The 14,611-nt window shown below is 46.0% G+C and overlaps 1 protein-coding gene across 3 annotated transcripts in view; it reads left to right on the forward strand.

The window, feature by feature from the left end:
* alg9 (ALG9 alpha-1,2-mannosyltransferase) overlaps positions 1 to 14,611 on the forward strand; it is a 75,464-nt gene that overhangs the window by 50,262 nt on the left and 10,591 nt on the right. For all 3 annotated transcript variants that reach the window (XM_029699364.1, XM_029699365.1, XM_029699366.1), the window contains 4 exons: positions 4,408 to 4,562; positions 5,464 to 5,593; positions 8,359 to 8,506; positions 8,805 to 8,934. In XM_029699364.1, the coding sequence (XP_029555224.1) occupies positions 4,408 to 4,562; positions 5,464 to 5,593; positions 8,359 to 8,506; positions 8,805 to 8,934 (563 nt within the window). The remainder of the gene's footprint in view (positions 1 to 4,407; positions 4,563 to 5,463; positions 5,594 to 8,358; positions 8,507 to 8,804; positions 8,935 to 14,611) is intronic.

Here is a 14,611-nt window from a genome sequence, read left to right on the forward strand (position 1 = left end):
AATGCGTTTGAGCCAATCAGTTGTGTTGTGACAAGGTAGGGGGGTATAGAGAAGATAACCCCATATCGCAAGAACAGCTCAAATAAGCAAAGAGAAACAACAGTCCATTTCTTTTTCAGTCAATCTGGAAAATTTCAAGAATTGTTTTACATTTCTTCAAGTGCAGTAGTAAAAACCATCAAGCGTAATGCTGCTCTCATGAGGACCGCCAGAGGAAAGTAAGACCCAGAGTTACCTCTGCTGCAGAGGATAAGTTCATTAGAGTTAACTGCATCTCAGAAATTGCAGCCCAAATAAATGCTTCGCAAAGTTCAGGTAACAGACACATCTCACCATTAACTGTTCAGAGGAGACTGTGTGAATTAGGCCTTAATGGTTGAATTCCTGCAAAGAAACCACTACTAAAGGACACCAATAAGAAGAAGAGACTTGCTTGGGCCAAGAAACACAAGCAATGGACATTAGAACGGTGGAGTCCAAATTCAAGACTTTTGGTTACAACTGCCGTGTCTTTGTGAGACAGAGTAGGTGAACGGATGATCTCCGCATGTGTGTTTCCCACCTTGAAGCATGGAGGAGGAGGAGGTGTGACGGTGTTGGGGTGCTTTGCTGGTGACACTAACCGTTATTTATTTAGAATTCATGGAACCCTTTTTAAAAAAAATTTATTTCACCATTATTTAACCAGGTAGGCCAGTTGAGAACAAGTTCTCATTTACAACTGCGACCTGGCCAAGATAAAGCAAAGCAGTGCGACAAAAACAAATACAGAGTTACACAAACAGATGTACAGTCAATAACACAATAGAAAAATCAATGTACAGTGTGTGCAAATGTAGAATTGTAGTGAGGTAGGCAATAAATAGGCCATAGAGGCAAAATAATTACAATTTAGCATTAACACTGGAGTGATAGATGTGCTGATGATGATGTGCAAGTAGAGATACTGGGGTGCAAAAGAGCAAGAGGGTAAGTAATAGTTTGGGGGTACCACAGGGTTCAATTCTCGGGCCGACTCTTTTCTCTGTATATATCAATGATGTCGCTCTTGCTGCGGGTGATTCCTTGATCCACCTCTACGCAGACGACACCATTCTGTATACATCTGGCCCTTATTTGGACACTGTGTTAACAAACCTCCAAACGAGCTTCAATGCCGTACAACACTCCTTCCGTGGCCTCCAACTGCTCTTAAACGCACGCTCTTCAACCGATTGCTGCCCGCACCCGCCCACCTGACTAGCATCACTACTCTGGACGGTTCTGACTTAGAATATGTGGACAACTACAAATACCTAGGTGTCTGGTTAGACTGTAAACTCTCCTTCCAGGCTCGTATATTAAGCATCTCGCTACATATTCGTCGCCAGACCCACTGGCTCCAGGTCATCTGTAAGTCTTTGCTAGGTAAAGCTTCACCTTATCTCAGCTCACTGGTCACCATAACACCCACCCGTAGCACGCGCTCCAGCAGGTATATCTCACTGGTCATCCCCAAAGCCAACACCTCATTTGGCCGCCTTTCCTTCCAGTTCTCTGCTGCCAATGACTGGAACGAATTGCAAAAATCGCTGAAGTTGGAGACTTATCTCCCTCACTAACTTTAAGCCTCAGCTATCTGAGCAGCTTACCGATCGCTGCAGCTGTATACAGCCCATCTGTAAATAGTCCATCCAACTACCTACCTCAACACATATTGTTTTTATTTACTTTTTGCTCTTTTGCACACCAGCGTTTCTACTTGCACATCATCATCTGCACATCTATCACTCCAGTGTTAATTTGCTAAAATTGTAATTACTTCGCTGCTGTGGCCTATTTATTGCCTTACCTCCTTACTCCTTTTGCACACACTGTATATAGATGTTTCTATTGTTATTGACTGTACTTTTGTTTATCCCATGTGTAACTCTGTTGTTTTTTTTGTCACACTGCTTTACTTTTTCTTGGCCAGGTCGCAGTTGTAAATGAGAACTTGTTCTCAACTGGCCTACCTGGTTATATAAAGGTGAAATAAAATATTTAGAGGGCAAGTTGGTCAGGATGATATCTAAGAGGGTGCCCATGGTTACGGATTTAGGGTTGTACCAGGTAGGTTCCTTGATAATTTGTGTGAGATTGAGGGCATCTAGCTTAGATTGTAGGACAGCCAGGGTGTTAAGCATGTCCCAGGTTAGGTCACCTAACAGTAAGAACTCTGAAGATAGATGGGGGTGATCAATTCACATATGGGTTCCAGGGCACAGCTGGGGGCAGAAGGTGGTCTATAACAAGCGTCAACAGTGAGAGACTTGTTTCTGGAAAAGTGGATTTTTAAAAGTAGAAGCTCGAATTGTTTGGGCACAGACCTGGATAGTAAGACAGAACTCTGCAGGCTATCTCTGCAGTAGATTGCAACTCCGCCCCCTTTGGCAGTTCTATCTTGTCTGAAAATGTTATAGTTAGGGATGGAAATTTCATGATTTTTTGGTGGCCTTCCTAAGCCAGGATTCAGACACGGCTAGGACATCAGGGTTGGCGGAGTGTGCTAAAGCAGTGAATAAAACAAACTTATGGAGGAGGATTCTAATGTTAACATGCATGAAACCAAGGCTTTTACGGTTACAGAAGTCAACAAATGAGAGCGCCTGGGGAATGGGAGTGATGCTGGGGGCTACAGGGCCTGGATTAACCTCTACATCACCAGAGGAGGAGTAGGATAAGGGTACGGCTAAAGAACTGGTTGTCTAGTGCGTTCAGAACAGAGAGTAAAAGGAGCAGGTTTCTGGGCACGGAAGAATAGATTCAAGGCATAATGTACAGACAAGGGTATGGTAGAATGTGAGTACAGTGGAGGTAAACCTAGGCATTGAGTGACGATGAGAGAGGTTTTGTCTCTAGAGGCACCAGTTAAGCCAGGTGAGGTCACCGCATGTGTGGGGGGTGGAACAAAAGGGTTAGCTAAGGCATATTGAGCAGGGCTGGGGGCTCTACAGTGTAATAAGACAATAATCAGTAACCAGAACAGCAATAGACAAGGCATATTGACATTAGGGAGAGGCATGTGTAGCCGAGTTATCATTGGGTCCAGTGAGTAACTAGGTGAGCTGGAGACACGGCGATTCAGATAGCTAGCAGATGGGCCTCTGGGGGACGTCGCAACAGAAGAGCCTGCTGAAACCCCCTCGGACGGTTACGTCGGCAGACCAGTCGTGATGGATCGGTGGGGCTCCGTATCGGCAGCAAAGGGTTCATGCCAATTGGCAAAAGAAGTATTGTAGCCCGGGGATTTGTCTGATGGATCTCTTCTGCTAGCCGGGAGATGGGCCTAGCTCGAGGCTCGCTCCAGGCTAACTGGTGCTTGCTTCGGGACAGAGACGTTAGCCAGGAGTAGCCACTCGGATAGCAGCTAGCTAGCTGCGATGATCCGGTGTAAAGGTTCAGAGCTTGCGGTAGGAATCCGGAGATGTGGTAGAGAAAAAGTTGTCCGATATTCTCTGGGTTGATATCGCGCTGTGCAGACTGGCAGGAATTGACCGGGCTGAGGCTGGCTGATGTCTGCGTTAATGGTGATGACCGCTAGCATCACCATTAACTAGCTTGTAGCTAGTTATCTGGCTAGCTTCTGAAGGGGTTTCCGGTTCTAAAGTATAAAAATAGCAGATCCATACCACATTGGGTGAGGCGGGTTGCAGGAGTTGCAGGAGAGTATATTCAGTCTGTAGATGGAAATTGATTTAAAAAATATATATGAAGAAAACGATATATACACGGGACGGGACAAAACAAAACAGACGTCCGACTGCTACACCATCTTGGAAAGCTATCACTTATACAGCATGGCTACCACAGCATTCTGGTTTGGGCTTAGTGGGACTATAATTTGGTTTTCAACAGAACAATGACCCAAAACACACTTCCAGGCCCTGTAAGGGCTATTTGACCAAGAGGGAGAGTGATGGAGTGCTGCATCAGATGACCTGGCCTCCACAATCACCTGACCTCAACCCAATTGAGATGGTTTGGGATGAGTTGGACCGCAGAGTGAAGGAAAAGCAGCCAACAAGTGCTCAGCATATGTGGGAACTCCAACACTGTTTGAAAGCATTCCAGGTGAAGCTGGTTGAGAGAATGCCAAGAGTTTGCAAAGCTGTCATTAAGGCAAAGGGTGGCTACTTTGAAGAATGAAAAATAAAATATAATATCTATTTTTATTTGTTTAACACTTTTACATTTTTGGTTACTATATGATTCCATAGTTCTGATGTCATCACTATTATTCTACAATGTAGAAAATAGTAAAAATAAAGAAAAGCCCTTGAATGAGTAGGTGTGCCAACCTTTGGTACTGTATATTCAATAATAAATACAAATTCTTAACATTTCCAATACATTTTTCTTTACTCTAACATTGTGTGTGTGTTACAGTGCAGAACCTGGGAAAGCCATATTGGTTGACTCTGTCTCCTATGTACCTGTGGATGCTGGTGTTCTTCACCAGACCTCATAAAGAGGAGCGCTTCCTGTTCCCCATCTACCCTCTCATCTGTCTGGCAGGGGCTGTAGCACTGTCTTCACTACAGGTACACACACACAGACACATAGTTTGCTGATAAAGACCATTGTCTTGGAGCTCATCTCTGTGCATTCACCTAACACTAGTTCTTAACTTCTGAAAATCACTGCTGTCTCCCATGACTACCGTAGCTATGGGACACCGGCAGACAACGACGCAAACCAACTGATTTCTGAGAACAGTCCTATTACTTTGGTGCAGTACAAATTCATCAGTAAGCTGGCAAACTAGCTCAATCAACCGTGCTTGATCAGCAGAGCAAACTTGTTCCAGTTAGCAGGTTACTGCTAGCTTGTTTGAATGGCCGTTACGGTAACTAGGTTGCCAGCTTGTTGATGAAGTTGTACGGCACCAAAGTTGTGGGGCTGTTCTCAGAAATCAGTATGTATCTGACTCTGACAGCTGGCACTGTGCCTCGCTACTTTGGAACATTTGGCCAACTCGATAACGCAGCAGAAAGCTGTCGGCTGTGCTGCAGAACTCGGTGCACTATTCATGGCAGATCAGCTACTCTTTTGAGGATGAAAGGTGGTTCATTAGACGATGTCACCTTGGTAATGTTGTGACTGTCTAATGAACCATCTTCAATACAATGTCACCTTGGTAATGTTGTGGCATTGGTTCATTAGAGAATGTCACCTTGGTAATGTTGTGGCATTGGTTCATTAGACAATGTCACCTTGGTAATGTTGTGGCATTGTATTGAAGGTGGTTCATTAGACAATGTCACCTTGGTAATGTTGTGGCATTGTATTGAAGCCTAACTACTTTTCATCTATCCCATGAGTGTTTGCGAGTTAGCGCGACGGCCGTCTGCATTGATCAGTCTGTTATCTGACGTCAGACAATGGATAAAGACATGCGTTTCCTGTGTATTGATCAAGTGTTTTCTGTGTTGTGTTTTGTAGAAGTGTTACCACTTCCTGTTCCAGCGGTATCGTCTAGAACACTACACGGTGTCGTCCAACTGGCTGGCTGTGGGAACACTGATCCTCTTCACTCTGCTGTCTCTGTCCAGATCAGTAGCCCTGTTCAGAGGTCCACACACGCGCCACACACGCGCCACACACGCGCCACACACGCGCCACACACGCACAGACGCACGCACAGACGCACGCACAGACGCACGCACAGACGCACGCACAGACGCACGCACAGACGCACGCACAGACGCACGCACAGACGCACGCACAGACGCACGCACGCACGCACAGACGCACGCACAGACGCACGCACGCACAGACGCACGCACGCACAGACGCACGCACGCACAGACGCACGCACAGACGCACGCACGCACAGACGCACGCACGCACAGACGCACGCACGCACGCACGCACAGACGCACGCACGCACGCACAGACGCACGCACGCACGCACGCACAGACGCACGCACGCACGCACGCACAGACGCACGCACGCACGCACAGACGCACGCACGCACGCACGCACAGACGCACGCACGCACGCACAGACGCACGCACGCACGCACAGACGCACGCACGCACGCACGCACGCACAGACGCACGCACGCACGCACAGACGCACGCACAGACGCACAGACGCACGCACGCACGCACAGACGCACGCACGCACGCACAGACGCACGCACGCACGCACAGACGCACGCACAGACGCACGCACGCACAGACGCACGCACATACATACATACAGTTGAAGTCGGAAGTTTACATACACTTAGGTTGGAGTCATTAAAACTAGTTTTTCAACCACTCCACAAATGTCTTGTTAACAAACTATAGTTTTGGCAAGTCGGTTAGGACATCTACTTCACTTACAATTCATCACAATTCCAGTATCACAATTCCAGTGGGTCAGAAGTTTACATACACTAAGTTGACTGGGCCTTTAAACAGCTTAGAAAATTCCAGAAAATGATGTCATGGCTTTAGAAGCTTCTGATAGGCTAATTGACATCTTTTGAGTCAATTGGAGGTGTACCTGTGGATGTATTTCAAGGCCTACCTTCAAACTCAGTGCCTCTTTGCTTGACATCATTTTCCTTGGTGTAAAGCAGTGTAGGGCCTCCCGAGTGGTGCAGCGGTCTAAGGCACTGCATCGCAGTGCTTGAGGCGTCACTACAGCCCCTGGTTTGATCCCAGGCTGTGTCACAACCGGCCGTGACCGAGAGACCCATGAGGTGTCGCACAATTGGCCCAGCGTTGTCCGGGTTAGGGGAGGGTTTGGCCGGCTGGGATGTCCTTGTCCCATCGCGCTCTAGCGACTCCTTGTGGCGGGCCGGGTGCCTGCAAGCTGACCCCGGTCGCCAGTTGAACGGTATTTCCTCTGACACATTGGTCCGGCTGGTCACAAGGGTTAAGCGAGCAGTGTATCAAGAAGCATTGCAGCGATGGGCGAGCAGGGGCGTGTTTCGGAGGACGCATGGCTCTCGACCTTCACCTCTCCCGAGTCCGTAGAGGAGTTGCAGCAATGGGGCAAGACTGTAATTGCCAATTGGATATCATGAAATTATGTTAATATTTTTCCCCAAATTCTGTTTTCTCAGTTTTATTTTTCTGGTTTTAGATCTTTTGTTTTTTTACTCTGAATAATTAACTACAGAAACAACAACTGGATGTTCTGAGTCCATGTCAATGCATAAAACACATCTGAATAAAAAAAAAATGCCTGGAAGAAAACTATGAACAGTGAATTCGGAAAGTCTTCAGACCCCTTCTCTTTTTCCACATTTTGTTACTTTACAGCCTTATTCTAAAATGTATTAAATTGGGGGGGTTTTCTCATCAATCTACACAAAATTCCCCATAAAGTCAAAGTAAAAACAGTTTTAATTTATTTTTATTTTTTCAAATGTATTAAAAATAAATCCTTATTTACGTAAGTATTCACACGCTTTGCTATGAGACTCGAAATTCAGCTCAGGTGCATCCTGTTTCCATTGATCATCCTTGATATGTTTCTACAATTTGGGAGGGCCAGTAGGAGGCACCCTTTCCTCTGGTCTAAAAAAAAATATCCCTATGCCCCAAGGCAGTGATTGGGGATATTGCCCTGTGTAGGGTGCTGTCTTTCGGATGGGACGTTAAACGGGTGTCCTGACTCTCTGAGGTCATTAAAGATCCCATGTCACTTATTGTAAGAGTAGGGGTGTTAACCCTGGTGTCCTGGCTAAATTCCCAATCTGTCCCTCATACCATCATGGTCACCTAATCATCCCCAGCTTACAATTGGCTCATTCATCCCCCTCCTCTCCCCTGTAACTATTCCCCAGGTCGTTGCTGTAAATGAGAATGTGTTCTCAGTCAACTTACCTCGTTAAATAAACTTGATTGGAGTCCACCTGTGGTAAATTTCATTGATTTGACATGATTTGGAAAAGCACACATTTGTCTATATAAGGTCCCACAGTTGACAGTGCATGTCAGAGCAAAAACCAAGCCATGAGGTTGAAGGCATTGTCCGTAGAGCTCTGAGACAGGATTGAAACGACACACAGATCTGGGGAAGGGTACCAAAACATTTCTGCAGCATTGAAGTTCCCCAAGAACATAGTGGCTTCGATCATTCTTAAAATAGAAGTTTGGAACCACCAAGACTCTTCCTAGAGCTGGCCAAACTGCAAAGCTGTCATCAAGGCAAAGGGTGGCTATTTGAAGAATCTCAAATATAAAATATATTTTGATTTGTTTGTCACTTTTTTGGTTACTACATGATTCCATATGTGTTATTTCAAAGTTTTGATGTCTTCACTATTATTCTACAATGTAGAAAGTAGTCAAAAATAAAGAAAGCCCCTTGAATATGTGTGTTTATCCCTCCAGGCTACCACGCTCCACTGGACCTGTACCCAGAGTTCCACCGTATCTCCAGGGACCCGTCTCTCCACGCGGTCCCAAAGGGCCGGCCCGTCACTGTCTGTGTTGGGAAAGAGTGGTACCGGTTCCCCTCCAGCTTTCTGCTGCCCAACAAGTCAGTCTTCCTCGCTCTCTCTGAGTGTCTCTTTGTATACCTCTTTGTTGATACCACATACATTGTCAAGCATTTCACACATATTATCTAGATACTGACCGTTAGCACTATGGCAGCCTCCCACAAGGCTTTAGGTTTCTCAGTGTCTCTGTGTGGTCTATAGCAGCTTCCCACAAGGCTTTAGGTTTCTGAGTGTCTCTGTGTGGTCTATAGCAGCTTCCCACAAGGCTTTAGGTTTCTGAGTGTTATTGATTGCATTGTGTTCGAATGCCAGTGTGTGACTCTGCCCTCTCTTCAGCTGGCAGCTGCAGTTCATCCAATCAGAGTTCAGAGGACAGCTGCCCCAGCCGTACGCTGACGGCCCATTGGCTACTCAAACTATCCCCGCCCACATGAACGACCAGAACCTGGAGGAGCCAACAAGATACGTGAGTCTCTGACCTCTGTTGTGTGATGGTTGTGTGGCAGCAGAGGTGTAAAAACGACCCAATTGTCATACTTAAGAGGTAAGATACCTTAATAGAAAATGACTCAAGTAAAAGTCACACAGTAAAATACTACTTGTATTGAGTAAAGCCATCGAGTTTTAAATGTACTTCAAATCAAATAAACTTGTATTTGTCACGTACAAAGTAGGGTTGGGAGATGTCAACCTTTGTAATATCGTGGTTATGTACTCAATAAAACATTGTGATATACGATGGAATAAAAAAAATTATGTTGAAAGATAATGTTGTTGAAAGATAATGTTGTTGAAAGCCTGGGCAAGAGGCTAAATGGCGAACCTGAAGTGGAGGCAAATCTTTTCCAATATTCCTTTGTGGTGGAGCTTCAGCATGGAACAGGTGTGTCTGTGTGGTGCACACATGATGCAACAAAGTTGAGTGAACTGATGAGCAACGGGCTGTCTTACAGTGGTAGTTAGGTTGAGTGAACTGATGAGGAACCGGCTGTCTTACAGTGGTAGCTAGGTTGAGTGAACTGATGAGGAACCGGCTGTCTTACAGTGGTAGCTAGGTTGAGTGAACTGGTGAGGAACCGGCTGTCTTACAGTGGTAGTTAGGTTGAGTGAACTGATGAGGAACCGGCTGTCTTACAGTGGTAGCTAGGTTGAGTGAACTGGTGAGGAACCGGCTGTCTTACAGTGGTAGTTAGGTTGAGTGAACTGGTGAGGAACCGGCTGTCTTACAGTGGTAGCTAGGTTGAGTGAACTGGTGAGGAACCGGCTGTCTTACAGTGGTAGTTAGGTTGAGTGAACTGGTGAGGAACCGGCTGTCTTACAGTGGTAGCTAGGTTGAGTGAACTGATGAGGAACCGGCTGTCTTACAGTGGTAGTTAGGTTGAGTGAACTGGTGAGGAACCGGCTGTCTTACAGTGGTAGCTAGGTTGAGTGAACTGGTGAGGAACCGGCTGTCTTACAGTGGTAGCTAGGTTGAGTGAACTGGTGAGGAACCGGCTGTCTTACAGTGGTAGCTAGGTTGAGTGAACTGGTGAGGAACCGGCTGTCTTACAGTGGTAGCTAGGTTGAGTGAACTGGTGAGGAACCGGCTGTCTTACAGTGGTAGTTAGGTTGAGTGAACTGGTGAGGAACCGGCTGTCTTACAGTGGTAGCTAGGTTGAGTGAACTGGTGAGGAACCGGCTGTCTTACAGTGGTAGTTAGGTTGAGTGAACTGGTGAGGAACCGGCTGTCTTACAGTGGTAGCTAGGTTGAGTGAACTGATGAGGAACCGGCTGTCTTACAGTGGTAGTTAGGTTGAGTGAACTGGTGAGGAACCGGCTGTCTTACAGTGGTAGCTAGGTTGAGTGAACTGGTGAGGAACCGGCTGTCTTACAGTGGTAGCTAGGTTGAGTGAACTGGTGAGGAACCGGCTGTCTTACAGTGGTAGCTAGGTTGAGTGAACTGGTGAGGAACCGGCTGTCTTACAGTGGTAGCTAGGTTGAGTGAACTGGTGAGGAACCGGCTGTCTTACAGTGGTAGCTAGGTTGAGTGAACTGGTGAGGAACCGGCTGTCTTACAGTGGTAGTTAGGTTGAGTGAACTGGTGAGGAACCGGCTGTCTTACAGTGGTAGTTAGGTTGAGTGAACTGATGAGGAACCGGCTGTCTTACAGTGGTAGTTAGGTTGAGTGAACTGATGAGGAACCGGCTGTCTTACAGTGGTAGCTAGGTTGAGTGAACTGGTGAGGAACCGGCTGTCTTACAGTGGTAGCTAGGTTGAGTGAACGGATGAGGAACCGGCTGTCTTACAGTGGTAGTTAGGTTGAGTGAACGGATGAGGAACCGGCTGTCTTACAGTGGTAGTTAGGTTGAGTGAACTGATGAGGAACCGGCTGTCTTACAGTGGTAGCTAGGTTGAGTGAACGGATGAGGAACCGGCTGTCTTACAGTGGTAGCTAGGTTGAGTGAACTGGTGAGGAACCGGCTGTCTTACAGTGGTAGTTAGGTTGAGTCATGAGTTAGCTTATAAATCATGGGCTGGACAGAAGCACAGTGTACCGTCTTCAGAACTTGATTTGCCTCATCGTCTGTTAATCTGTATCTCTCATAAAGCTGTGATAGTGGATAGCCGATGCCCAGGGCCTATAAACTCCCACTTTTATTCTTATACTTTTTTTAAAGCGTCAACTTTAGGACAACACCTTCTTACGTTATTCGAATATTTTGGAAATAAACTACTGTTGATAACTTTAATTGTTCTAAAAGATTATGATAGGCTTAGTAAAATAATGTCCAAATCACCTGAAATCAATTTAAATTAACTTTACTTAAAGGTCATTTGGCCATAAAATAAATAAACATTCCTCCATCACTTGCATTGAACCATGGATTATAGTTTCTCCTGGTCCATAGACTGCTTTCAGGAGTTTATAAAATAAACTCCTTTAAACTGGTTGTATAGATTTCTATAGGTATTAATATTGTTTGTTCTCATTATTAGTCCACCGGCTAACTCAAGTTTTTAGGCTACTCAAATAACTTTTTCAGATGGAACTCTGTTAGATTAATTCATTGTTTGATTGGGAGACAGCCATGCATAAAACAATGAAAGCCTTCAGTCATATTCATATTGAGTGTAGAGACAAAGGAATATAGCCTACATTGTTTAAAACTGCTAGATACAAGATGGTTAAGTCATGTCCGTAAAAAAAAATAAGTTTAGGCTGTAAGGCCCATGCATCCGACAGAAAAATAGGGGCAAGAGAGCAAAATAAGCAACATTTTCTGACTGGACATTTTGCACTGCGTTGGAATTCTCCCCTCTGTCTAGCCTACCTTCCTCTCTTGTGTTATGTATGCATCTGGCCTACCTTCCTCTCTTGTGTTATGTATGCATCTGGCCTACCTTCCTCTCTTGTGTTATGTATGCATCTGGCCTACCTTCCTCTCTTGTGTTATGTATGCATCTGGCCTACCTTCCTCTCTTGTGTTATGTATGCGTCTGGCCTACCTTCCTCTCTTGTGTTATGTATGCGTCTGGCCTACCTTCCTCTCTTGTGTTATGTATGCATCTGGCCTACCTTCCTCTCTTGTGTTATGTATGCGTCTGGCCTACCTTCCTCTCTTGTGTTATGTATGCGTCTGGCCTACCTTCCTCTCTTGTGTTATGTATGCGTCTGGCCTACCTTCCTCTCTTGTGTTATGTATGCGTCTGGCCTACCTTCCTCTCTTGTGTTATGTATGCGTCTGGCCTACCTTCCTCTCTTGTGTTCTGTATATAACATATTTATGGAAATAGCCTGTAGAAAATTTGATTTGGCAAATTACTCGGAATGCCGCTTGTGCGTGGTTTCACAAACCCCTCGAGGACCGAAGGTGGGACCCGATGGATTCGAGCCAGCTGTAGTATGATGAATGGGCCGGATTGTTAAACAGTCTTACGGTTGGATGAAGGGGAGCTCTGAGGATCTGAACCCGAGGTGGAAGCCACCGGAGAGAGAGACAGAACAGAGTACGAAGGCGCAGATACACTATATATACAAAAGTTTGTGGACACCACTTCAAATGAGTGGATTCGGCTATTTCAACTCAGCCATTGCTGACAGATGTATAAAATCCAGGACACCGCCATGCAATCTCCATAGACAAACATTGACAGAAGAATGGCATTACTAAAGAGCTCAGGGATATTCAACATGACACCATCATAGGATGCCACCTTTCTAGCAAGTCAGTTCGTCAAATGTCTGCCCAGCTAGAGCTTCCCCAGTCAGTGTTGTTGTTGGGAAGTGGAAACGTCTAGGAGCAACAACGACTCAGCCACGTAAAAATCATCTGTCCTCGTTGCAACATTCACAACCAAGTTCCAAACTACCTCTGGAAGCAACGTCAGCACAAGAACTGTTCACTGGGAGCTTCATGAAATGGGTTTCTATTGCCGAGCAGCCGCTCACAAGCCTAAGATCATGGGCAATGCCAAGCATTGGTTGGAGTGGTGTAAATCTCGCCGACATTGGACTCTGATGCAGTGGAAACGCGTTCTCTGGAATGATGAATCACGCTTCAACATCTGGCAGTCCGACGGACGAATCTGGGTTTGGCAGATGCCAGGGAAACGCTACCTGCCCCTATGCAAAGTGCCAGCTGTAAAGTTTGGTGGAGGAGGAATAATGGTCTGGGGCTGTTTTTCATGGTTCAGGTTAGGCCCGTTAGTTCCAGAGAAGGGAAATCTTAACGCTACAGCACACAATGGCATTAGAGACAATTCTGTGCTTCCAACATTGTGGCAACAGTTTAGGGAAAGGCCCTTTCCTGTTTCAGCATGACAATGCCCCCATATACAAAGCAAGGTCCATACAGAAATTGTTTTTTGAGATCGGTGTTGAAGAACTTGACTGGCCTGCACAGAGCCCTGACCTCAACCCCATCGAACACCTTTGGGATGAATTGGAATGCCGACTGCGAGCCAGGTCTAATCGCCCACCATCTGTGCCCGACCTGACTAATGCTCTTGGCTGAATGGAAGCAAGTCCCATCTAGTGGAAAGCCTTCTTATTTACAGTGGCCTAATCTCCCAACATCAGGGCCTGACATCTCTAATGCTTCAAAGGTAAGGCATATATTATATCGCTATTTCTGACTTTCGTGTTGCAACTCCCTGGTTGAAAATGATTTGTATGCTGGGCGCTGTCCTCAGATAATCGCATGGTTTGCTTTCGCCCTGAAGCCTTTTTGAAATCTGACACGGCGGCTGTATTTTGATGTATTGCACTTGTGATTTCATGAAAGTTTTTAATATTTATTGTAATTTAATTTGAATTTGGCGCTCTGCAATTTCACCGGAAGTTTTCTAAATGGGACGCGAGTAGAACCAGGAACAGCCCTTGGTTCACTCCAGACCTCCAAACATACTGTTGCGTACTGCATTAGCATCGAATAGCCCCCGAGATATGCAACTTTTTAGGGAAGTTAGAAACCAATATACACAGGCAGTTAGGAAAGCTAAGGCTAGCTTTTTCAAACAGAAATGTGCATCCAGTAGCACAAACTCCAAAAAGTTCTGGGACACTGTAAAGTCCATGGAGAATAAGAGCACCTCCTCCCAGCTGCCCACTGCAGTGAGGCTAGGAAACACTGTCACCACCGATAAATCTACGATAATCGATCATTTCAATAAGCATTTTTCTACGGCTGGCCATGCTTTCCACCTGGCTACCCCTACCCCGATCAACAGCACTGCACCACCCACAGCAACTCGCCCAAGCCTCCCCCACTTCTCCTTCACCCAAATCCAGATAGCTGATGTTCTGTAAGACCTGCAAAATCTGGACCCCTACAAATCAGCTGGGCTCGACAATCTGCACCCTCTAAAATTATCTGCCGCAGTTGTTGCAACCCCTATTACTAGCCTGTTCAACCTCTCTTTCTTATAGTCTGAGATCCCTAAATATTGGAAAGCTGGTGTGGTCATCCCCCTCTTCAAAGGGGGAGTCACTCTAAACCCAAACTGTTACATACCTATATCCATCCTACCCTGCCTTTCTAAAGTCTTCGAAAGCCAAGTCAACAAACAGATCACCGACCATTTCGAATCTCACCGCACCTTCTCCACTATACAATCTGGTTTCCGAGCTGGTCATGGGTGCACCTCAGCCACGCTCAAGGTCC

This window comes from Salmo trutta, chromosome 19 (assembly GCF_901001165.1).
Source record: "Salmo trutta chromosome 19, fSalTru1.1, whole genome shotgun sequence".
Lineage (NCBI taxonomy): Eukaryota > Metazoa > Chordata > Actinopteri > Salmoniformes > Salmonidae > Salmo > Salmo trutta.